Raw genomic sequence first — 25,296 nt, forward strand, 5'->3', positions numbered from 1 at the left:
CCCTGACATGCTGTGTGTGATGCGGGGTGTGTATGCAACCCTGACACGCTGTGTGTGATGCTGGTGTGTTTCCATTAGAGCCGCACACAGGCGCTCAGCGCAGCACTCCGCCCTGACCAAGGCACAACCCTGTGTCTGTCAAGAGTCAATACACACATAAACTCTAACTGTAAGACGATTCTGAATCCAGCAACAAAAACAAGTGAGCCTTTGCTACAAGCACCAGTGTGGGAACCTCAAAGAGGAACAGAGCTGAGAGCAGGGTGCGTCCTACTGGATCCCACTGCGTGAAGCTGAGAAAGCAAAGTGCACTTCCGGGGCACCTCGGGGGACAGGGCGGTGCTCGCTGTGCTGGCGCACTGACACCTTGCAGGCATCAAGGAAACGGCACCGAGAAGAGGAAGGAGCCTGTAACGCAGTAACTGTCTCCAGACAACTAACCGAGGTGAGTTCCAACACGAGGACTGACTGCGTGCATTAAAAGGAGAAAAGTGCCCTGAAGGCATTTGATTTACTAGACCAAGGCTGAAAGTACTGGGAAAACTTAAATTTTAACAAACAGAATAGTTCTTACACAAACTGACAATTACTAAAGAGAAAACCTGTAACATCAGCAAGATGCAAGAAAAACAAAGATCTGATATGACACTGATTTATAAAACACGTCTTACCAGCACTTTTAAAAAACAATCATTGTTGAGAAAATTTTCTTAAAGCAACAGGGGAAAAAAGGCTAAAAACAGATTATGTGGAAACACTACTTCTAAAACTGGTAATTAGAAGTGTTCTTAAAAAATAAGTTTTTAGCTTTGGTTTTATTAAGGCAAGTGCATTTAAAATACTTCATTTGTACCCACTTTCATTATATACTTAGTGTACGAAAAATAATGTCTTAAAAATAGAAAATATGAAAGTATGATTGCTCATAATTCTGAAGGACTACTCAAAATAAATACATTCATTAAAAGACAGAAGGTAGAATTGGCAGCTATGCAAAACCCTGAAGAGATCATAATGGACAAATGATATAAAAAGTGTTTAATCTTCTGTCTAATGAAAATTCCACTTAAGAAAGGGTCAAGTCCTTAAAGCAGTGAATTTAAATACTAAACTGTTAACATGCAGAGTCAACTGACATAGCCAGAAATCATAAGTTCACAGATCTGAGTAAATTTATCTACACCAAAAATAATGTGTGTATTGCTAATTTCTGAGACATCATTACTGTACTCAAAGTGCTACTATGGCAACGTGGTCTGTGGATTCTGTGGCTCTCACCTCTGCATGTTGTTATTAAAACCAACCAACCTGATCAAAGCCCAGTTCTGCCTCATGGGAGCTGTGCAGCCTCCAACATGCCATGTACTGTCTCCACAACTCAGTTCTTGATCTGCAAAATGGTTTACCAACACTCCCTTCCCTCATGAGGCAAGGAAGATCACAATTAAAACTACAGTGCTGTGGGGCACAGCAAAGTGAAAAGCTCTAAGATTTAGCACAAGCAGGACTAAATTACAGCGCTCACACTGCCATCCATACTTATAGATGTACAATATATATGACAACTCATTTTCAGAACATCAGGCTACTTCTTTCAAAGGCCTCAAGCTGAGCTCTGGACAGGCCTGTTGTCCTCTGGGCCGGTCTGGGGCCAGGCTTGGCCGACACAGCCTGTACGTCTTGTTAGGCTGGATACAAAAGGAAGTTAGAAGATTTCAGCCAGATTTTTAAAAATCCAAGTGAATCTCGATAAAATAATCGTATTGATGAAAGTAACTGTTGCTGCAAAACAATATATGAGGCATTTTGTAACAAAAATGAAGTTGATTTCTTTAGAAGCTGGTCCCTGTGGTTATGGACGGTTCCAGAACACGCAGCTGCAGAATGCTCCTCGTGAGGTGCCTCCCTCTCACTGCCTAAGAACGCTGCAGTGACCACCTCACTCTCCCCCGGTGGTCACACACAAGTCTAGGATCCTGCAGTCCAGTTAGGTACCCACGAGTTCCAGGTGGCTATTTAGTTGAAATTTAAAATTCAGTCCCTTTGTCACACTGGCCATATGTCACATGTGTGACAGCTACATGCAGTTAGTGGTTTCCACGCTTGACAGACACCTTCCTCACCACCGAAAGTCCTAGTGGGCAGTGCTCCAGAACCTCAGCCCCGAAGGACAGCTACACTCCACAATAGTGTATTACCCTGTGCTTCTAAGGCACTTCACAGTGGAAAATATGCTTATGTATATGTTATAGAACTTTATTCTAACAATAAACTTGTAATGCCAGCAGACTAGTGTCTATGGCTTAAATGTTTAAAAATCACAGATAGGAAAAAAAGAGGGGCCGGCCCGGTGGCACAGCGATTAAGTGCACACGTTCCGCTTCTCGGCGGCCTCGGGTTCGCCGGTTTGAATCCTGGGTGCAGACATGGCACCGCTTGGCAAAAGCCATGCTGTGGTAGGGGTCCCACATATAAAGCAGAGGAAGATGGACATGCATGTTAGCTCAAGGCCACTCTTCCTCAGCAAAAAGAGGAGGATTGGCAGTAGTTAGCTCAGGGCTAATCCTCCTCAAAAAAAAAGAGAAAGAAAAAAGAGACTACAACTCAGTCTTCTGGCTCCTAGCCAGGCCTCTCTCTGTTATCAATTACATAATTACAGCTGCACTTTAATATGTAAACTCCAAGATCACGGCAGTCCTTCAGAACTGTGGAACCAGAAGGGAACACAATGGGTGCACTGTGGCGACTTAAGCTGACCCTACATGAACACACTCATCAATACGCAGGTCTGGTTGAACTTCTCCCAACTCCTCCAGTTACGGGGCTCTATGCATTAGAAATAGAACAAGATCTCCTCTACCTGTCTTGCTTTATGGGCTGTGTTAATGCCATGATTTCTTAGGCAGCTCACAGCTCTGGGATCTGGTGCCCGGCCCACGTTCCAGTCAGAAACAGCGCCGCTGTCAATGACCCACTGCAACACAGAACACACAGAGACACCTTCAAGGCAACGTACGGTACCTGGCGGGCAGTGTGACTCATGGGGATACCGTGCCTCTTCATGCAACTCTGCCCTCGGTAATCGGGCGGGTTTCCTATTTCATACGTGGATGTCGCTGCACTGTCTATCCTCCACTGCAGGAGAAAAAAAGACTTTTTTTCACAATTTCCCGCCCCAAAGGCATTCAGGTTGGCCTCTTGAGGAGAGTGAACGGTACTTACGTTATCTGAGATGTTCTGATCGGTTACAAGTTTTCTGAAAACTGCTTCTGCAATGGGTGATCGGCAGATGTTACCTTAAAAAGAGGGGGCAGCAGAAAGTGAGCGACCTCGTCTGTGAGCCACTGCTCTCACCTGACAAGGACAGCACTTCCCTAAGGGAAGCAAATCTCTTCTTCACGGCACTGTCCCACCAGCATGGGAGGACCTGTGGAGAACAGCTGGCCACCCCGGTTCAAGGACTGGGCACCAACTGTCCAAGAACTCAAGTACAAACAACAAAGACATCAGGAAAACAATTATAACCACAACCACTGGTTTTCAGGTTGCTATCAATGACCCAAAAGTGAGTCCCGAAATCAATGAAGTGGGTGGTAACCAGCCTGTTTTAAAATGAAACAAAACAGAGATAAAATTTGTATTTTCAAATATATTGCAAATAATAAGGATGAAAATGGTTTCGTAAAATACACAAAAAATGGATTTAGGCATAACAGTAGTTCAACACCAACTCTTGCTGCGCAATCTGTGCAAAGTTCCTGCTGGAGCACTGTGGACCCAGGAGCGGCAGCTGAGTTAGGGGACATCCTCCAGGCTACCAAGTCTGCCCACGACTCCCAACGCCAGTGTCAAGGCCTGCGATGCCCAGGGCCACCCTCATTTCAGACCAGCTGGTGCAAATTCGGGAGTCCCCACAGGCTCAATAATTCTCTAGAAGGACTCAGAACTCAGGAAATACTACACTTATGACTATAGATTTATTATAATAAAAAGATACAAAGCGGAACCAGCCAAAGTTGGAGCGCAGAGGGCAGATTCTGGAAGACTTCCAAACAAGAAGCTTTCTGGTGCTCAGGGACGTGTCACCCTGTCACCCACGTGTGACAACACTCAAAGTACTGCCAACCCAGGACTCTGGCCAGAGCTCCAGTGCTGAGGCCTGACTGGGGCTCCACCTATGGGCATGGCTGATCAAGGAGCTAGCCTCCAGCCCCACTCTGAGTCACTTCCTCCCTGAATAAGAGGTACTCCTGTCAATCTTAGGGCTTCCCTAGGGGTTGGAGTTTACCTCCCAGGAGCTACACAAGGGGCAGACTTTTCATTAGGTGGGGCCAAGTGCCTTACTACACGGGGTGGGGGGGCACATAAAATCTTCTTTCAAAATATTTCTACCATGTGCCAAACAATGTATTTATGGGAGATACAGAGTTAGCTATAAGGAAAACAAGAAAATAAATGCTGATAGATAAGCAATACACTATAGGAGCACCGGGGAAGGAAAACCCTAAAAAGCATAAACAAGGAAATTTCTTTTCAGAAAAAAGGGAAGAAGATCAGAGCTGAGCTGTAGAGGATGAAGAGAGCCTTGACGGGCAGAGGCAGGGAAAAGGCATTTAAGTCAGGTACTGTGTGAATGCATGGCACAGAGGAGTGAAGGTGCACTGATGGGCCTGGGACACGACCTCTGACCTCTGCCAAGATTTGCAGCTGGTATCTCCACAGTAGGGAGAAACTGAAGGTTTTGGGGACGGGAGTAACGAAATTTCTTCAACAAACATGTTTGGTGTGCCTACTCCCTACAAGCCAAGCACGGGGCCGGGGCCTGAAGAGACAAAGCTGTGTCAGACACGGCCTCCCACAGGAGAGGAGCACAAGCACAGGGTCAGCGGGAGATGACGGTGGAGGCCTGACTCCAGGAGCCCCGAGGAACTAGGAAGGGAAGACAGGACCCGAGTCAGGAGGCCAAGGGATATGCAGGGCGGGAGCAGCGCCCGACGGCAGCCCTGCCTCTCCACCAGCCCTGGGATCTTCCGCTTCACGGCAGCCCTAACTCTCCACCAGCCCCGGGATCTTCCGCTTCACGAGGAACCCGCAGCACCAGGGGCTCCGCACAGCGCCGAAGCCCAGCTGGCTCCTGCCAGCTCCGACACCATGTCCTTCAGTGTCTGCGTCCCTCTGAGGTCTCATAACGTGCTTACCAAGTGCTTTCTGTCCACACAGACTGTGCTTTCCACAGTGGTGACAAGTCTCTCAGCCCCGAAAGGGAGGAAGACAGGAGCTAACCCTGAACGCCCTCCACACGCTAATCTGTGTTCTGAACTGTTTCCTTTCAACACTAGATTTTCGCTTAGTTTTTAAAACAGGCATCATCATCCCCACTGCCTTAATTACTGAAAGGCCTCCTGTGATGTCAGTGGTTTACATGTCACCAAACACCCCTAGAATACTTTCAACAGCAATCACTCTTCTCCAAATCAAGACAATTGTTACTATTTTGGAACTCTAGAATAACAAGTGCCTAATGTCTCAGCACCTAAAGATGCAATAAAAAGAGTGGTCTTGCCCTTTACAAACGATTATCACTAACTGTAAAACAGGAGCTCAGTTTCCCACAAGACAAACAATGAGACTATTTACTGCCTTAAAGGCATATTCATCCACACTTACTTTTTTCCCAGATAGTTATATTTACAGCAAGAAGTTGTGTGTATAAAGAGTGTGGATGGAAAAAGGTGTACAACTGCAAAGATCAGGAGTAAAGTCACACCTCATGTACGATCAACAGACAAGAAGTCCTGCCTCCTTATAACTTGCCCTCTTCATTTCAAAAGCTGACATCACCAAATTAATTTACTAAAAATGGAGCATATCAGTAAATCACAGCATCCAGCTCCCCCAGGAGAAAATTCTAAAAATTTAAAATGTGATCTTCAGATTCTTTTAGAAAAAAGTTTCAATGTGTGAAGTCTCAAGTTTGTTTCTTCCAAATTAGGCAGCATAACATACACTCTTCCTCAAGACCTGCATTTCAAGGACAGAGTCACGAAAAGCGCACAGGAAACCCTCCAAGGTTGGGACGTGGGCATGGGGCGCTCAGCAAAACCGGACCGACTGCAGGAAAGGCAATCTGACGCCACAACGCGTCCCCGCTGCGTGCTCAGGCTGTGGTGATAACCGCTGTTCTCCAGCCACCTCTGTCTCACAAAAACATAAAGGGCTTCGAACACGCTTGCCAAAACAAGGAGTTCAGTTCCTTTCCGCCATCAGCCTCACCTACGGAAAACATCTGACAGCCCTTTACACTTCAGGCCGAAAAGGAGCCAAACAGACGCCCCAAAGGAATAACATTTTTACATTTCAAAAACATACCGCTCCTCCTGTCATGTGGATAGGCGGCCCTGTGAGATGCCAGGTGGCCACCCCTCTACCTCCTCAGAGCGTGACCACTTTGCGGCCTCCACCACGATGCTCTGGCCCCACATGCGCAGCTCTCTGCACATCAGCCACCTCCTGCGCCCTCGCCCCCCGCAATCCCATCTCACAGGACAGCTCAGCACTCAAACCTCCCACCTCTGCTCAAAATCCTCTGACGGCTTCTGCCCTCCAGAGCAAGCCTGCGTCCGCACAGCCTCGCCAGACCCTCCTCTGCGGGCCCAAACTAGGGATCGTGGCCCACCACCCATGTGCACAGACCACAGAGCTAAGAGTAACTTTCACATTTCTAAATAGTTGAAATTAACTCAAAAAAGTAGAATAACACCTTGTGAGCGAAAACACCATATGAAATTCATGTCGCAGTGTCCACGAACAGAGCCTGCTGGAACACAGCCTAGCGTAACCATTCACGTCTGTCCATTGTGGCTCCCCACTGCGCCTCTGGGGTGGCCTGCAAGGCCCAAATGCTGACTGGCTCTTTAGAGAAATAGCTGCGGACCCCTGCCCAGAGTCGCGTGCACGAAGGGGACAGTCCTCTCCTCTCTGCGTGGAGAGCGGTACTAGTGCTGCACCCAGGGGAGCACTGAGAAGACAGTTGCTCAAGCTACCTTCCAGCCCTCAGCACGGTGAGAGGCAGAGGCTACCAGCTGTTTCCAGAAGCAGGCCAGCACCCTCCCTCCCAGACCTCTCCCCACTTCCTCTTTGGAAAAGCCCAGGACGCTTTTCGAAAATACCCTAGGCTTGCTTTCTGCCCTCTTTCAAGTCTGCTGGGACGTCACCTCCTGGTGAGGCCTTCCCTGACCCCCACTTAAAACTGCACCGCACTCCCACTGCCCACTGCCTGTTCTCAACACAATACCAGCTGACCAGGCAACTGAATAGTCAGTCAGTCTGCCGACGACGGACTGCGAGCTCCAGGGATGGAGGCTTCTACTCTGCTCACTCCTATGTCCTCCGCACTCAGAACAGCACTCGGTAATACAGTAGTTGCTAAAAAACTGTATCGAAGATAAACATAGGCAAGCATCCAGCTCCTGCTAACAGCCACCACGGCACATCACATTAGCATGATCAACGATACCAGGGCAAATACAGCAGCCCTGGAACCTACTAGATGCCCAGCCAGAATGAACCACTCTTTAATAACCTGTGGATTCCATCAGTCAGCCTTCAATGGGGAACTTAAAAAACAAAGGATGCCCACACTCCACGTGAAACAGGTGGCTTTCACTTTTCCCCTCGTAGAAATTCAACTCTGCAAATGTCTAGTGAGCATCATATATTGTCACAAAGCTGGAGATGCAAAGAAAAATGAGCCAGTCATTGCCCTCAAGGTGGCTAAATCTAGCTGTGACCTCAGGAGGATATCAAGTAATTACGATAAAATTCGTGTAATGAAAGGTGTCTACAAAAGACCACAGAACAACTACCTCCACCTGGAGCATCTGGGAAAAGTGAAAAGGGGTGATCTGGGTCTGACCTTATAGACAGGCTTTCCTGGCAAAAGGCAAAGTGGGCCCCGGAGCAAGCCACCCGAGGCGCACTGAGCGTCTGAAGTGCTGGGGACAGCCGAGTTGGGACGGCAGTGACAGGAAGGTGGGGGTGGGAGAAGGTGATGGAGGCAATCCTCTCCTTGAAGGTGAAGGCAGCACCCTAAAAAGGAGTGCAACTTGATTCCATAGGAAACGTAGACTCATCAGAAGATCCTAAGCAACCCGAGACTGATGATTTGGGCCTTCCTCTCTTGGGAATCAAAGAGATAGGGTGGAAGAGTCGAGGAATTCGACCCTGTGTCCTATCCCAAAGAAAGAACCCTGAAAACCGAAGGGAAAATGAATTCTATTTTGAGTGAAGGAAGCTAACTGTTGAAACTCTAAGAACGAAAATAATTCTGAGCAGGAAGGTATCTGAAGGACTAAGAATAAATAATACCTTCATTTTCACGCAGAGAAATTGGAACTCCGCCCCAAGGCTGATTAGAGACCTGAAGAATCAGGGTCTCCCCAGTGGGGTTTTTACAACCAAGAAATCTGAAACCCTTGACTTTAAAAACCTGAAACTCCATCTGCCTTTAGCTCACATCCATCTGTAAGCATGAAAGGAAACCAGCCAGCAAACCAGTGCTGTCAGGGGGCTCAGGGCAGCAAGGGTCCCTAAGAGAGCACAACGGTCCCGCAGCTTCTGGTCTACCGGAAGAAGGTAGCCTGCATGCTAGGCAGGTGCAGTGGAAAGGACCCTGGCTTGACGCCGGGCTGCAGCAAGTGAAGGCACCCAGCCTGGAGAGTGGGCCAGGCAGGTGAGGGGGACCAGCCTGCAGAGCCTGCAGGTGAGGGGGACCAGCCTGTAGAGCCCGCAGGTGAGGGGGACCAGCCTGCAGAGCGGTCAAGTGAGGGGACGCGGCCTGCAGAGCCCGCAGGTGAGGGGGTCCGACCTGCAGAGCGGTCAGGTGAGGGGACGCGGCCTATAGAGCCGGCAGGTGAGGGGGCCCGACCTGCAGAGCGGTCAGGCGAGGGGACGCGGCCTGCAGAGCGGTCAGGTGAGGGGACGCGGCCTGCAGAGCGGTCAGGTGAGGGGAGGCGGGCTGCAGAGCCGACAGGTGAGGGGGCCCGACCTGCAGCCATTACGGGAAGGGGCCCGGTCTGCAGAGAGGGCCGGCAGGGCAGCGGCGCGCAGGGAAGGCCCCATTACCCCTCGGGGCCCCCGTCCCGGCCTCCTCCTCATCACCGTTACTGGCCCAGGGGCGCCGCTCAGAGCGTACAGGGCCCACTCCACCCTCAGGAAGGTCCGAAGGGAGTAGGTCAGCGCCATCTCACCTAGACACACAAACAGCACGGACTTGGACACCTGCTCAGCCATCTTCCCGCGCACAGAGGCACCCACTCACCACGTCCGGACTTTTCCGGCGCGGCGCATGCGCACTGCGAACATCCCGCCCCCCGCGCCTGCGCAGTCCCGCCCCAGTACTTCCCAGGGTGAGCGTGCCATCCTCGCGCTTGCGCAGTCCGGTTCCAGCGCTGTGGGCTGGAGGTGGGGCCGGGAGTCACCTGGAGAGCCAGGGAGCTGGGTGGGCCGGGAGTTACCTGCAGGGCGGGGGGGAGGGCAATGCGGGCGGGGCCGGGAGTCACCTGCAGGACTGGAGGCAGGCGGTAGGGGGGCTGTAGGGGCAGGGCAGGGAGTCACCTGCAGGGCAGGAGGCGGGCCATAGGGGGAGACAGTGGGGGCGGGGCCGAGAGTCTCCTGGAGGGCCGGCGAGCGTGGCTGTGGGGCTGTGAGGAGAAGGGCTGTGGGGGCGGGGCCGGGAGTCACCAGCAGGGCAGGAGGCGGGCTGTGGGGGAGGACGTTGGGGGCGGAGCTGGAAATCACCTGCAGGGCGGAGGGCGGGGGGCGGACTCAGCTCAGGTGGCTCCGCAAGGTGAGCGCCTGAGGGCGGGGTAGGGCGCCAGCCCCAGGCCGAAGCCCTGGGTGTGGCGTGGGAAGGGGGGTAGGGGTCGTGGGGGTGGGGGTGGGGGTGGGAGCTACAGGCGGGCACCAGAGCGACCGGGCCGGGGCAGGTCCAGGGGGTCCGCGGAGTGCGCGGGGCCGGCCCGGCCATGCTTTCCTGGGGTTCAGGTCGACGTCCCCGCACTAGGGGCCGCGCGGCTCGCACGTGAGCCCCGCAGTGGTGGCCGAGCGGGTCGGCCCGGGGCGGGGTCCCCGAGACCCCATCCCGCCCCCGGTGCCTGGGCGGAACCCCCGCGCGCCACCGTCCGCCCCGCGGCGTGGCCGTTGGCCGGGGTCGCCCCCGCTCTGAAAGGTGGGGCGCTCTGGAAGCCGCCGTGGGTGGGGGCCGAGCCGGGTCATCCCCGCCGCTGCCGAACCCGGATGTTTCGGTCCTGCGAACGCGCGCGCTGGCCGGCGCTGGCCCGCCCCTCACCTGCGCCAGGTGCGCGCCCGCGGCCCTCCCCCGGAGGCGTGGCGAGCGGCGCGCTCTCCTCTTCCAGGTCGGCGTCCGCGCTCGAGGGGCGCCTGCGGACCCGCTCGGCCGCGAGTGAGTACGGTCGGCGCCGAGTCCGCGTGGACGCGACCCCTCCCCTCGGAGAGTCTGGAGGGTTGATCGTTGGGGAAGAGGGCGCGGGACACGCCGGGGCTTCGGGGATTCTGGGACTGCGCGTCTGTTGGCTGTGACCGCGTCTCTTTAACTGTGACCCGCGCGCTGTCCGAGTGGAGATGAGCCACTTGCCTGGATTCTCCACTACAGCGGTTTTGTTTCAAGTCTGCTGTTCCAGTTCTCAGAAAAGCTCTTCCTAAGTTTTTAATTTTAACGATTGTGATTAATCTTATGAGATTTGTAGATATCTAATATTTTAAAAGCCACATTTTGCTTACTATCCTTTTTGTCCCAATTTGTTTCGGTAAAGGCGTTTCGAGAGCTGTGCCTCGACGGTGTGGGTTTGGCAAGTCGTGACTCACTGAGTCAGAGGCCATTGCTACAGGGCGGGGACGTGCACGCTGGGGGGCCCCCGAAGTGAAAGTGCCAGGCCCCCCGCGCTCACCTGGCCCTGCCTGGTCAGGCAGAAGTTTGGGGGCCAATTGGGGTGAAGAGGTCGCTGAGAGGGACGCGCAGGGGGCGCTGGACCCCGTGGACAGCCTGCTGTGCAGGCTTTCCTTATTTAAAGCGGCGAGAAGCTGCTCAGAATGGGGAGACGACCGTAATGAAATAGGATTTACCCCGCTCTTATGTTCAGTTCTTTTCCGCAGACGTTTCCCTGTCGCCACTCTGCTGCTAAGGCTGAGTCGAAAGAATGACACAGACACGGAACCCCGCCCAGAGGGAGCCGGGAGTCTGATGGGCCCAGAATGTCTACCAGCAGGAGAGAAGGTTTTCAGGCCTAGGACATGCATGCCCTGCATTCTTGTCTCAGGGGTGTTTTCCCTGGGATGTGGGAGAGGCCTGAATTAATAATGGGTTAAGTCAGAAATCTGCACACAGGTGCTTAAGAGAAACAGCAGGTCTGCGAGGTGCTGGCCACCCGTTTGTGTGGAACACCTGTGCTGTGGCCTACTGGGGGGGTGTTTACAAATTACTGTGTTGGAGGTTAAAATAATTAGAATAAGTTATAACTTCCATCATGTTTATCATGTTTCAATTAAAGAGGATTGGTTATTTGGTTTACTACTGGTTTATTTAAACGAAATTTCTGTAAACTGTGTAAATATTATCCCTCATCTTTTGTAAGATTAAAAAAATAATTTAAAAGAAATCTTTGCTCATCAAGAGCAATTGGATACTTTTATTCCACTTAGGACATTTTTATTTTCAGGAGATTTCTCACTGTCTAGAAATAAGGATGTGGTGTTTCAGAAGAAAAGCGAGTTGATGCAGGTCAGGGGGAGCTGTGGCCTTCTCTGTTGCTGGCCCAGCCAGTGGTCACAGAAGTCCATCCACACAGTGCCCTGTCTGCAAATGCGTTGTAATAAGACATGCTCCCGTGCGATTTAAGAGCTGTCACACTGAGTCTTTCATTTCTTGGGAAGAGTCAATTTTTTTGCACCAAATGATGAGACTAGAGTGGACCGTGTGGTCCTCTGAGCCAGGATCCTTGGGTTTGAGAAAAGGTAGTGATTATAAATCAAGGGTCTTGTGCTGGAGGTGAAGCTTCTCGCTCCCTGCTCTCTGCAGCCTGGGGGCAGGGGAGCAACGAGAAAGGCCATGCAGGCCACACTAGCATTTGAGGTTCAAATGGCAGTGCGGTGTAAAGTTTGGGCAAGGAAGGTTAATGATCTGACCGGAGACAGCAGTCACGTTTCTAGAACTGAACAGCTTTGTCTCCTTAGGTCAAAGGAAGTAGTTAAGCCACAGCCCCAGAAAGAGGAGACACGGTTTAAGAAACAGTGGCCGTGGCTGTCAGGTGGTGTTGTTGGACCATCAGGCTCTAAGGAAGTTCTGAGCCAAAGGCAGGACTTCGGAGCCTTTTTAAAGATTACTTAAATATATAAAGTTTCTTTTATCTTGGCTAAGATTGAATCAATTTATCTTAAATATCTCCTTGGCAGCATTCTAGTTCCCGTGATTTTGGTTGGGATTTTATCAATTTAGCGAACTAACTTCTATTTAAGGTAAATTGTAAAGCCGAATAATTTGATTAATATCTAACTAATGGAAATTTGGAAAACGGTTTCTAAACTCGTAAGCTTTTCTTGTGTGTGTGCCTCTTATAATCAAGAGTCCGTTGAGGAAAACAGTGAATGCTGTTGATGGAAGGAAAGTTGGGCAACTCTGAACTCTGGTCCTGAAGTGCTGGGCAGACCCTGGGGGCAGGCTGCACTGGAAACCAGCCAGTGTCCACTCCGAGGGGGCTGTTAACTCGCCCTTTGCCTCCCGTGACCCCAACAGGAGTTAACTGCCCTATGATCAATATGTAAATTATTTGCACATCTTAAGTTCATTTCAAACTTCTGAGGTTTCCAAAGATTTTCCCAGTATTTTATAAACTTTTCTTATGTGTTTAAACTGTCTTGGTATGGAAATTTTCAAATATTTTAATTCCTTTTTAAAGAAAAATCTTACATCTAGGTTTCTTAGCTTGAGGTTTGGCAGCTGTCCTCTTCTTAGGAGGAAACTCAAATATTTACAGAGAATTTGCTCTGCCTTGGAATTCGAGAGCCTTAAGACTTCTGTGAATGTTGGGCTGCTAACCAAGATTTAAAATTTAAGAGGCTTCCTTAGGAATGACCTGTATCTTCATAACCTCAGCAGCATAATGATGTCAGCATTCTGATCAGACTGTGCTCTCTGTACCTTGTGGTGTGGCAGGGGGAAGTGGGTGAGCCATGACTGGATGCTGAGGACAGGAGTTGAAGAGTTTGTCTAAATTGTTGTTATTATTTGTGGCTCTGACAGAGAAATTCACTGTATATAGCTGTGACCAGGCAATATGATTTTATCAGATGTTTAATAGAATCTATACTGTGGAAACAAATTAGCCAGGATCCTCTGCAGCTCAGGTGAACACAGAGGCGTCGCGGGCGTGGCCAGCCTCGTCGGTGCCCAGTCTACAGAGACACAGGACTGTCTGCACAGATCTCTGGCTCAGTGACCGGGGCCCTGTGGTCTGCAGGCATCCTAGGCTGCATCTCAGCTCCCACCGCCCGTAGCTTTCCTTCCTGTGTTTACAGAAGGGGCTGTGACCTCCCTACCGCAGGATGTTTGCAGTAGCGGCTCTCAGCTGTGGAATTTGCTTATTTGACTGGCTTAATTCTCTGGGTTGATAAAGTTCAAAGTAGAAAGTCTTTCGGGGGTAAGATTTATGTATTATTTACTATGCTTTGCTTGCACGTGTCAGAAAATCTGATCCGGCTTTAGCAGAAAGGGATTTTACTGGTCCATGTGACTGAACAGTCCAGAGCTCCTTGTGGCTTCAGTTATGGCCCTGCCCCGGCTCCAGCAGGGCCAAGTTCTTGCTCCAGCCCTGTCAAGTGCTCCTCTGCGTGGCTTTGCTCTCAGGCTCTCCACGTCCAAACAGAAGTGCCTGAGGAAGAGGTAGTGTTGGCAGCTCCCACACCACCCCGTGGTTGGATGCTGACTGTGGATCGACTTTGGTTACGAAGTTCCACTGTGGCATGAGGAGATTAGTTCTAATTTTGCAGATTTGGGTCACCTGCCCCACTCCGGATGCAGCATCGGTGGAAACAGACAAACTGCTGATTCTGAAGTAAAAGACACAGATGTCCGGCAGCAGAAGGAGCAAATTTCCATAGCGGTGTACTGATTCAGCTCAGGAGGATGTAGTGAGAGGAACAGGCACTGCAGGTGCAGAGACTAGCAAAAGTGCAGCTGCTGGCCGTGAGCGCTGCGGTCAGCGGTGGAGAAAGGAGCGTACGAAGAAAGGAAGAGAAGACAGACGTACGAGTCTCAAGTTACAAACCTGAGTGCCCGAAATATAAGAATTCTGTTATGAGCCCCCGTTTCCGTCAATTGTGGGTCTCCCCTTTCTCCCTGGAGGCATCCTGTTGGGGGGCGGTCTGTGCTGTCACTGCCTCTCAGACTTGCTTTGGGTCTTTAGTTGTCGTTAACCCTGAAGACGCTACTAAGTGGATCCTTGCTGCGTTCACGAGGTGCTAGAGTCCAGCTCTCTGATGGGACTACAGGGCAGTTTCCTTCTGAGTCCCTGGGCTGAAGGAGACTGTGGGGTGAGCCGCTTGGCGCTAGGGACGCGGGAGGCTTCTGGAGCGCTCTGCTGCTGGCCTCATGGCACTCAGATCTCTGTAGGGATTTTTTTGTCCTCCCTTTCCTGGGAGGACCTGGAAAGGACCTTTTGGGGCACTGTCCCATCCACTTGTGCCTCGCTTCCTTCCGACCCTCCTCCCTCCCGAGGTCTGGGAAGCATTACAGGGTCTGAGAGGAAGGGAAACTGGATTACGCAGCGCATTCTCTTCAAGATCCATTGGCTTTTCTGTGTAAATGATCCTTTTCTAGTCCTCACAGGGATTAGACCTTCAATTCCCCAAAGCCACACAAATACTTCCTTCATTTAACAAATATTTATTAGGCACATATTATATGTCAGTACAGCATGTGTTGGAGATATTACAGTTAATAAAATAGTCAATGTGCTTACCGCCATGGCACTTCCATCTAGTGAAGGAGCCATGCAAGGAAGATCAGATAGACAGATAAATAGATGGGATAGATGGATATGATAGATAGGATGGATATATAGATAGATAGACAGATATAATTAATTGACAGAGTAGTGATATAGGCCATGGTCAGACTAAATATGGGAAAATTTTGAAGGATGTAAGCAATGGAGTAATAGTGTCTGCGATATTACTTAGACGGAGCACTTCTTTGGAGAAATGCCCGTAGGAGTTCAAGACTGCGAGCAGAGAAGCTGGTGAGGAGGCAGTTGAATAGACACCCTGAGAACTGATAATTCTTTGGCCCAGGCAGGTGGCAGTGGAGAAGGAGAGATGTAATCAGATTCTGAGTATATGTTGAAGGTTTATGTTCCAGTAGGGTGTGCTGATGGATTGGCGCAGGGCATGAGAGAAATAGAGGTCACAGTTGGCCCAGGATTTGCGTGTGAGCTCCCAGGCGATGAAACTGACCTGCAGAGGAAGGTTGAGGACAGGTGGGGGAGGAGGCGGAGCGCCACAAGCTGTGTTTAAATGTGTTTTGTTTGAGATATTTCGTTGATACTGGATGCCTAGGTCAAGCAGGTAATTGATATCGTGAGTTGGGAATTTAGGTCCAAAGAATAGATAAGACTTGGAGAATTATCAGATATAAATGGTGCTTAAAGACACAGACCCAAGGTTTGAGTGTAAATAGAGAAGGGTGGAGCCTTGGGGAAGACAAGGGGACCTGTCTGAGAAAGAGGCTGGGAAGGAAGGTAGGTCAGCTGTTTTGCTCTTCCTGGAGGCAGGTGGAGTCAGTGTGAACACTTCACGCGGCTGGCCCTCCTGGACTACCTGAACCGGATTTGGGGCAGATTTGTTGACTGTCTTGTGTGGTCTCAGCTGCCAGAGGAAGGGACAGCCCCTCACCCAACAGGAGACGGGGACACCAGTGGAGGTCAGCCTGTACGAGTTCAGTTACTCAAGGCTATGCAGAATGGTTTCGCGTAAAATTGGTTTCAAGTTTAAGAAGCACCATTTAAAGTTGATCTTGATGAATGCGTCGTATTTCAAGAGTCCAGAGGCTAGCAGTTTTTTCATTAAAGGTCAGATCGTACGTATTTCAAGCTTTGCAGACCAAGAGGCAAAGTTGGGGACCTATAAACAGTTAGACAACAAGAGAGGAAACGAACTTCCACAGATTGTTTTATTGATGAAAACTGAAATATAGCAATACTTGAGAATGTTTTCGTAATACGAGTCTACTGATGAGAAGAAGGCGATTCTCTTTGTGGGAGAACGTTTTACTACTTGAGGTTCAAAGTCAGTGACTTTGTCGTCAAAACAGATTGCAAACGTGGAGCAGTTAGTACTGGTCTGTGACGTGACTTTACTCATTTCATCTTCAAAAATGTGTTTTCACGCAAAGTATGCTGTTTCTTTGGATTTAAATTTTTCAGCTATTAAAAACTACCAACGGTTCTTACGTCACAGGCCCTAGGAGAACAGGTGGTGGCTGAGTTTGGCCCACGCCACAGTTTGCCCACTCCCAGGTAGCCCTTATCAGTCCTGCCTCCCAGCTCCCTCAGCATGCACCCTGGGACCAACAACAGCGTTCTCTAAAGAATCACTCCTTTAAAGCTGGCACTGGGTGAAGCTCCCTCAGTGGAGGGTGCTAGAGGGACTTTGCCAGAGGGACGGGCAGTGGTCAGCGACGTGGGGAGAGGACATTTATGGAGCCCACCCAGCCACAGACCAGGAAAGGCCCCGCTGCAGCCTGGAGGACTGGGCCACAGCCCCCTCTGCTCAGAAACCAGAGCCCCCACAGCCCTGAGGACCCCTGTCCCTACCAGCACCCCGGCTCCCATGGCAGGCCCATGCCGCCAGCTGCTGACCATCTGCATCCCAGAGGGTGGCCCTGCTGGCCCAGCAAGTCCTGACCAGGCCCAGCCTGGTGCAGCGTGGCCCTCCGCCATGCGTGGGCTGGACCACACCTCCAGGGAGGCCGGCATCTCTCCCCAACCTGTCCTTCCTGGGGACTCCCTCCCCACCTCGGGTACCTTGCTGAGTGCATGGTTCTCATGGTGAACTTCCCCTCCTTAACCTGCCGCATGCATCCCGCCTGCTGTTTGGACCCAAACTGCAACACCTGCTCTAGGTGAACAGGAAGGCTCATAGCCAGAGGAGACAGTGTAACTAGGAACACAATGAGGAAAGCAGAGGATAGGGTCCTGTGAGATGAAGTTGTTTTAAGGTGTGCATAATAGGAGTACGTGGTATAGCAAAGATGTATCTTTTTATTCATTTTAACATTTAATGAAAAGGCAAAATTACTGCTTTGCTTTTTTTAGAAGGACTTGCAAATAGTGTATTATGAATACTATGTAATCAAAGAGAGAAAAATATTAACATATGGTAGGCAAATGTTTTTACCTATTTTTCCATTTCTCTAATCAAGTGGTTAGAATGTATATAAAACAAATCAAATCTAGTCCTGAGTTAGAAAATGAAAATTACAAATACTTCTCTTTTATCTTCCTTCTTCAGCAATACTGTGAAGAGGTCAGAAATAATTTTTTAAGTGTGGTAATTAGGGTCATGTTAGCTGCAGTAGCAAGCCCCTCAATCTGTCACTTAGCGCCATAGGAATTGGTTCTCCGCTGTGTGATAGCTCAGTGTGGGCGCTCCGGGCAGGGAGCCCCGTTCCCCTGTGGAGATCCAGGGCCCTGCGTCTGTCGCTCTGTGGCTGAGCACCAGAGACGTCTCAGCCAGCCAGCAATGGGAAAGGGATGGTGGGGAAACACTGCTGCTTACTGTCTTGCCTAAAAGTGACACACGTCATCGTCTCCGGGCAGCTGCCTCCCAGGGACAGCACTGCACTGTGGCGCAGGAGGCACACGTATGGGTGGGCAGCGAGCTATCCCAGCCACGCAACTGGTAATTTAATCTTTCGACCAAAATTCAGGTTATATTGCCTCCTCTTAGATACCAACGAAAATTAAGAAAACAAATACCTTATCTAGTCATAATGTGAATTACAGGCAATGTGTGTGCGTTATAAACAGATAAATTCACGTTAGTCAGTTTTCTAGCTAAGTGCCAACTTGCATTGCTGATTGACACCAGCTCAGCACCACCTCTCCTTTTTAGCCTGAAAATGGAAAGGAAGCAAGCTTCCGTCTGAGAATGTGCTCACCAATCACGGTTTTCAAAATATATCAGTTACATCCATACTGTATTAGAAGTTTTGAAAAGTGGAAATGCCTTACCATATATATTTTTTCTTGATCACTGTGGAATACCAAACAAATTATATGTCTATCAGTATGTTACGTCAAGTCACGACTAAAAGCTACCTCCTTAAAATGTACTTTAAAGGCTGAAATGTCTATATAAATATATTCACTTGGAATTTTACTAGTTTATATTTTTTCTAGGACCCTCTAACTCTAAACTGTATAATCAAAGCATTAGTAATAGGAAAATTTTAAAGGCTACTAGTAAATTGACGTAATTTTTAATGGAAGTCTTTTTCTTTAGTTGAGGTAGCATTGGTATAAGGCATTATAGAAGTTTCAGGTATACATTATTATATTGCAATTTCTGTGGAGACTGCATCATGTTCCCCACCTGACCACTAATTACCATCCATCGGCACACACATGTGCCTTATTGCCCCTTTCACCCGCTTCCCTCTGCCCTTCCCCTCTGGTAACTACCAGTCCAATCTCTGTCTCTATGTGTCTGTTTGTTGTTGTTTCTATCTTCCACTTACACATGAAATCATACAGTATTTGACTTTCTCTGTCTGATTTATTTCACTTAGCATAATACCCTAAAGGTCCAGCCATGTTGTCACAAATGGCAAGATTTCATCTTTTTTATGGGTGAATAGTGTTCTATTACATACATGTACCACATCTTCTTTATCCATTCATCCATTGATTCATCCATTCATCCATTGATTCATCCATCCATCCATTCAACTTAGGTTGTTTCCAAGTCTTGGCTATTGTGAATAATGCTGCAGTGAACATAGGGGTACAAATATCTTTTTGACCTAGTGTTTTCATGTTCTTTGGGTAAATACCCAGTAGTGGAATAGCTGGGTCATGTGGTATTTCTATTCCTAACTTTTTGAGGACTCTCCATACTGTTTTCCATAGTGGCTGCACCAGTTTGCACTCCCACCAGCAGTGTATGAGTATTCCCTTTTCTCCACATCATCTCCAACATTTGTTGTTTTTTGTCTTGGTGGTTATAGCCATTCTGACGGGTATAAGGTGATATCTCATTGTAGTCTTGATTTGCATTTCCCTAATGATTAGTGATGTCGAACATCGTTTCATGTGTTTATTGGCCATCTGTGTATCTTCTTTGGAAAAATGTCTGTTCATATCCTCTGCCCATTTTTTGATCAGGTGGTTTGATTTTTTGTTGTTGAGTTGTATGAGTTCTTGTATTTTCAAATTTAACCCCTTGTCAGATGTATGATTTGCAAATATTTTCTTCCAGTTTGTGGGTTGTCTTTTCGTTTTATTCCTGGTTTCCATTGCCTTGCAGAAGCTGTTTAATCTGATGTAGTCCCATTTGTTTATTTTTTCTATTGTTTCCCTTGCCTGAGTAGACATGATATTTTAAAAGATGCTGCTAAGACCAATGTCAAGGAGTATACTGCCTATATTTTCTTCTACAAAATGATTTCAGGTCATACATTGAAGTCTTTAATCATTTTGAGTGAATTTTTGTGTGTGGTGTAAGATAATGGTCTACTTTCATTCTTTGGCATGTTGCTGTCCAGTTTTCCCAACACCATTCATTGAAGAGACTATCCTTCTCCATTGTATGTTCTTGGCTCCTTTGTTAAAGATTAACTGTCCATAGATGTGTTGTTTCATTTCTGGGCCCTTTATTCTGTTCCTTTGATCTGTGTGTCTGTTTTTGTACCAGTACCACGCTGTTTTGATTACTATAACTTTGTAGTATATTTTGAAGTCAGGGATTGTGATGCCTTCAGCTTTGTTCTTTTTTCTCAGGATTGCTTTGGCTATTCAAGGTTCTTTGTTGTTCCATATAATTTAAGGATACTTTGTTCTATTTCTGTGAAGAACATCATTGAGATTCTGATTGGGACTTCATTGAATCTGTAGATTGCTTTAGGTAATATGGAAATTTTAACTGTCTTCATTCTTCCAATCTATGAGCATGGAATATCTTTCTATTTCTTTATATCTTCTTCAGTTTCTTTCAATAATGTCTTATAGTTTTCAGTGCATAGGTCTTTCACCTCTTTAGTTAAGTTTATCTCTAGATATTTTGTTCTTTTTGTTGTGATTATAAATGAGGTTGTATTCTTAACTTCTCTTTCTGCTAGTTCGTTATTAGAGTATAGAAATGCAACTGATTTTTACAAGTTGATTTTGTACCCTGCCACTTTGCTGTAGTTGTTGATTATTTCTAATAGTTTTCTGATGGATTCTTTAGGGTTTTCAATATATAGAATCGTGTCATCTGCAAACAGTGAGAGTTTCACTTCTTCCTTTCCACTTTGGATTCCTTTTATTTCTTTTTCTTGCCTAATTGCTTTGGCCAAAACCTCCAGCACTATGTTGAATAAGAGTGATGAGAGCGGGCACCCTTGTCTCATTCCTGTTCTCAGAGGGATGGCTTTCAGTTTTCTCCATAGAGCATAATGTTAGCTGTGGGTTTGTCATATATGGCATTTGTTATGTTGAGGTACTTTCCTTCTTTATCCATGTCATTGAGAGTTTTTATCATAATTGGATGTCGGATCCTGTCAGATGCTTTCTCTGTGAAATGATCATGTGAGATGATATTGAGATTATCATGTTGTTTTTCTTCCTCATTTTGTTAATGGGGTGTGTCACATTGATTGATTTGCAGATGTTGAACCATCTCTGCATCCCTGGTATAAGTCCTGCTTGATCATGGTGTATGATCTTTTTAATGTATTGCTGTATTCAATTTGCCAATATTTTGTTGAAGATTTTTGCATCTCTGTTCATCAGTGATATTGGCCTATAATTTTCCTTCTTTCTGTTGTCCTTGTCTGGCTTTAGTGTTAGGGTAATGTTGTTCTCATAGAATGAGTTAGGAAGTGTTCCATCTTCTTGAATTTTTTGGAAAAGTTTGAGAATGATACACGTTAAATCTTCTTTGAAAGTTTGGTGGAATTCTCCAGAGAAAACATCTGGTCCTGGACTTTTGTTTTTTGGGATGTTTTGATTACTATTTCAATCTATTTACTTGTTATGGGTCTATTCAGATTTTCAATTTCTTCTTGATTCAGTTTAGCAAGGTTATATGAGCCTAAGAATTTATCCATTTCTTCTAGGTTATCCAATTTGTGGGCTTATAGTTGTTCATCATATTCTGTTATAATCCTTTGTATTTCTGTGATATCCATTGTAATTTCTCCTCTTTGATTTCTAATTTTGTTTATTTGAGCCTTCTCTCTTTTTTTCTTAGTGAGTCTGGCTAAGGGTTTGTCAATTTGGTTTATCTTCTCAAAGAACCATCTCTTAGTTTCCTTAATCCTTTCTCAGTAGGAAGGATTTTAGTTCCTATTTCATATATTTCTGCTCTGATTTTTATTATTTCCCTCCTTCTTCTGACTTTGGGCTTTGTTTGTTCTTCCTTTTCTTGTTCTGTTAGGTACAGTTTAGGACTACTTATTTGAGGTTTTTCTTGTCTGTTGTAGTGGGTCTGTATTGCTATGAATTTCCCTCTTCTGACCACTTTTGCTGCATCCCATAAGAGTTGGTATGTCATATTTTCGTTTTCATTTATCTCTGGGTATTTTTTAATTTCCCCTTTGATTTCTTCATTGATCCATTGGTTGTTCAGTAGCATGTTGTTTAGTCTAACTTTCCCAGATTTTTTCTTGTAGTTGATTTCTAGTTTCATAGCACTGTGGTTGATTTCTAGTTTCATAGCACTGTGGTTAGAAAAGATGGTTGAGATGATTTCAGTCTTCTTAAATTTATTTAAGCTTGCCTTGTTTCCCAGCATATTGTCAATCTTTGAGAATGATCCCCGTGCACTTGAGAAGAATGTGTATTCTGCTGTTTTTGGATGGAATGCTTTATATATATATGTTATCTTTTATGCCCATCTGATCAAGTATTTCATTTAAATCAAGTATTTCCTTGTTGACTTTCTGTCTGAATGATCTGCCTTTATGTAAGTGGGGTGTTGAGGTTCCCTGCTATTATTGTGTTGCTGTTAATTTTTCCCTTTAGGTCTGTTAATAGTTGCCTTATGAACTTTGGTGTCCCTGTGTTGTTAGATCCGTATATGGTAATAAGTGTTACATCCTATTGGTGGAATGTCTCTTTTATCATTATATACTGCCTCTCTTGCTTTTTTTATCTTGAAGTCTGCTTTCTCTAATATAAGTATGGCAACACCTACTTTCTTTTGTTTGCCATTAGCTTGGAATATTGTCTTCTATCCCTTCACTCTGAGCCTATGTTTCTCTTTAGAGTTGAGATGTGTTTCCTGGAGGCAGCATATTGGTGGGTCTCGTTTTTTCAATCCATCCAGCTCCTTGGTGTCTTTTGATTGGAGAACTCAACTTTGCCTCTTGATCTGCAAAGCCTGAAATATGTACGATCTGACCTTTAAGGCTTCTGCCCTCCAGAGCAAGCCTGTGTCCGCACAGCCTCGCCAGACCCTCAGCAGGTCTGAGACCCCAGAGAGGAGGGAAAGTGGACTGAACTCTATGGCTGCCTGTGTCCTGCCCGGGGCACTTTCTGAGCTACAGCCCATGGAGGGGGTGCTGGAGCATGTGTTCCTGCTGAATGGAAGAGACAGATGGAGCTGAGAGGCTGAGCATCCAGAATTTGCAGAGCGGATTTCCAGAGCAGAGGGAGTTAAAGAGAGAAAGAGCTCTGGAAATCTGCAAAGGACCCTTGAGCCTTGGCTGAATACCGAGCATTGTGTGTGTGGGCTGAACTCTCAAGGCAGGGCTAAGAACAACCACCAAGAAGCCGCGAGGTGAGCAATTCTCAGAGCTTTCTCGAGGCTGGGAGAGAGCTCAGTAATGAGAGCACATTTGGGAGAGAGCCCGAGGAGTCAGACCTTGATTGCAGGGCCACCTCGCCCTGAAGACCACTTTACACCCCGCCAAGCAAACCCAACAGCAGCTCTTGGAAAGATGGACTGACCTTCGGGTAACTCACTGCCTGCCAGCACAGCTCAGCACTGTTTAAAGCAGACAGCAAAATCACGACGCTCAACGTGGCAGTATTCACTCAAGTAGCAACGGTCACATTCTACCAGAAATGGGTAGAAAGAGGAAAAAGGGTCAGTCAAAAACAGACCCAGAAAGGACAGAGATGATGTGATTATCAGACAAGGATATGACAGCACCTTTTAAAATATGCTCGGGGATTTAAAGAACAACATAAACATAAGGAGGCCAGGGATGGAAGGAATGGAAAAGATCCCGATGGAACTTTCAGTGCTGAAAACACTGTCTTTGAAATGAGAAATACATCTGATGGTCCGAACAGCAGATTTTACATTGAAGCCCCTTGTTTCTTTGGTTCTTCTGACTCCTGGTCCTGTGATGAGGGAGTGATCCATCCCCACCTAGGCCAGACCTGGATTATGTGAGCACTGTTATGACCAACAGTCGCTTGTATGAGTTTATGAATACCGAAGCAATACTGGAAACGTAAAATGCAGTACAAATGAAGTATTCGGTACTTGCAGTAATCAGTCCATTCCTGTCTCCAAAAATTTTGCTAATAAGGAAAATCCAGACAGATAGTTCAAACATTTTTGAAAAAAATAGACAAATATATTAAATTTTATATTATTTATTATAGACAGTTGTAAAATACATCTTTTGTTAATTCTTAAAATTTTAATGTTTTTTATTGGTATTGAGGTGAATTAAGAGTTACAGGGAGCAGATGCTTAATTGGGAATGTGAAGAAAACCCAAAATCCTGCTAAGTAAATTGGAGATTGCTTTATTCGGGGAGTCGGGCAGCATCCTGTCTGCTAAACGGGAAGGAGCTGGGAGCAGCTGACCTCAGGGGAGACCTCTCGGGCAGGAGGGCTCAGAGGCTGTGCCAGGGAGTGGGTTGTTTGGGGGAAGGCTGGTTGCCTCACAGGAGCTGACCAGGCAACTCCAGCTGGACCGGGTGAAGGTCCCACTCCTGGGAGGGGCTGACACTGCTGTTAGTGTTGTCTTGTTTGCTGGTGTGGGCTTAGCATTACTGACTCCATTTTAGGCCTGAAGTCTCTTTTTTAACAGGAGATTGGACCAGATTTTGTTCATGATCCTTTAGAATCTCATGATTTTGTGATGTCTGGGATTTTGAGAGTTTAGGGATTCCCAATCTCAGAGTGAATTTAATTTATTAGGAAAACAGAGATGAAACAGTCAATAATTGAGGATTCTAATTTATTTCCTTTGGTAGGATTCAGTTTATTAATGCTTAATTTTGTATGAGACAAATGAAATTACAATAAGCTTCTAACTTATAACTTAGTAGATTTTTTGATCAAATCTTTTCTTTTTAATCTTTCAGTGAATAACCCTATACCTTCCAATTTGAAATCAGAAGCAAAAAAAGCTGCTAAAATCCTAAGAGAATTCACGGAAATAACTTCCAGAAATGGACCTGATAAGATCATTCCTGGTAGGTAAATAAAATGCATGCTGTTCATTTCTAAATTCGTCTTGTTTTCTGAGTCTCTTTCTGCATTTGTTGACTTCAGGCCGTCAAGCCCCTGGAGCCACAGGCCCTCAGACCGCCTTTCCTCCTGGCCGTCTTCCCAGCTGGCCTCCTGGAGGCCTCCTGCCTCTCTTGGCCGCCTCCCCTTTGAGGGGGCTGTGACCCTAAACACTGTGCCTCCCTCTCCACTGCGGCTCTCCTCAGCCCCACCTGCTCCTGTCCTCAGTTTCTGAGAACCTTGCAAGCTTATCCTGCAAACTCACTAGCTAATCTCATAAATAAACTTTAACTTTGTGTTTTCCCTTTCTTGATAAAACGTTTACATTTTATAGTGGTTTAAGAAGACACCGATCAGTAATTCCCAACACATCTGCACATCAGGGTTCCCTGGGTCATTAAAATACATCCCTAAGCTCCCCCCAACCTGCTGGATCAGACCCTGGGCAGTGTGGCCAGGAGCGCAGATTTTTAACACGCTTCTCCTATGACTCTTGGCAGCCAGACTGACCGCATGGGACCTGGTCTGGAGCTGAGCCTCTGGCACTGCTGCC

General features: G+C 47.2%; 2 protein-coding genes across 5 annotated transcripts in view; one reads left to right on the forward strand and one right to left on the reverse strand.

Moving 5' to 3' along the window:
- Positions 1-9,368, reverse strand: part of ACP1 (acid phosphatase 1) — a 15,376-nt gene extending 6,008 nt beyond the window's left edge. The window contains exons 1-3 of one of the 2 annotated variants that reach the window (XM_046662214.1): positions 9,249-9,368; positions 3,223-3,296; positions 2,861-2,974 (exon numbers count right to left, since the gene is read on the reverse strand). In XM_046662214.1, the coding sequence (XP_046518170.1) occupies positions 2,861-2,974; positions 3,223-3,296; positions 9,249-9,291 (231 nt within the window). In that variant the 5' untranslated portion in view covers positions 9,292-9,368. Of the gene's footprint in view, positions 1-2,860; positions 2,975-3,021; positions 3,136-3,222; positions 3,297-9,248 lie in introns of both variants that reach the window. The other variant, XM_046662211.1, reaches the window with a different exon arrangement.
- Positions 9,369-9,979: 611 nt separating this feature from the next.
- SH3YL1 (SH3 and SYLF domain containing 1) overlaps positions 9,980-25,296 on the forward strand; it is a 47,725-nt gene continuing 32,408 nt past the window's right edge. Inside the window, exons 1-2 of one of the 3 annotated variants that reach the window (XM_046662169.1) lie at positions 9,980-10,462; positions 24,599-24,709. In XM_046662169.1, coding sequence (XP_046518125.1) covers positions 10,297-10,462; positions 24,599-24,709 — 277 coding nt within the window. In that variant the 5' untranslated portion in view covers positions 9,980-10,296. Of the gene's footprint in view, positions 10,463-11,156; positions 11,294-24,598; positions 24,710-25,296 lie in introns of those variants that run through there. The other 2 variants (XM_046662170.1, XM_046662171.1) reach the window with 2 other exon arrangements.

Source organism: Equus quagga, chromosome 5 (assembly GCF_021613505.1).
Source record: "Equus quagga isolate Etosha38 chromosome 5, UCLA_HA_Equagga_1.0, whole genome shotgun sequence".
Lineage (NCBI taxonomy): Eukaryota > Metazoa > Chordata > Mammalia > Perissodactyla > Equidae > Equus > Equus quagga.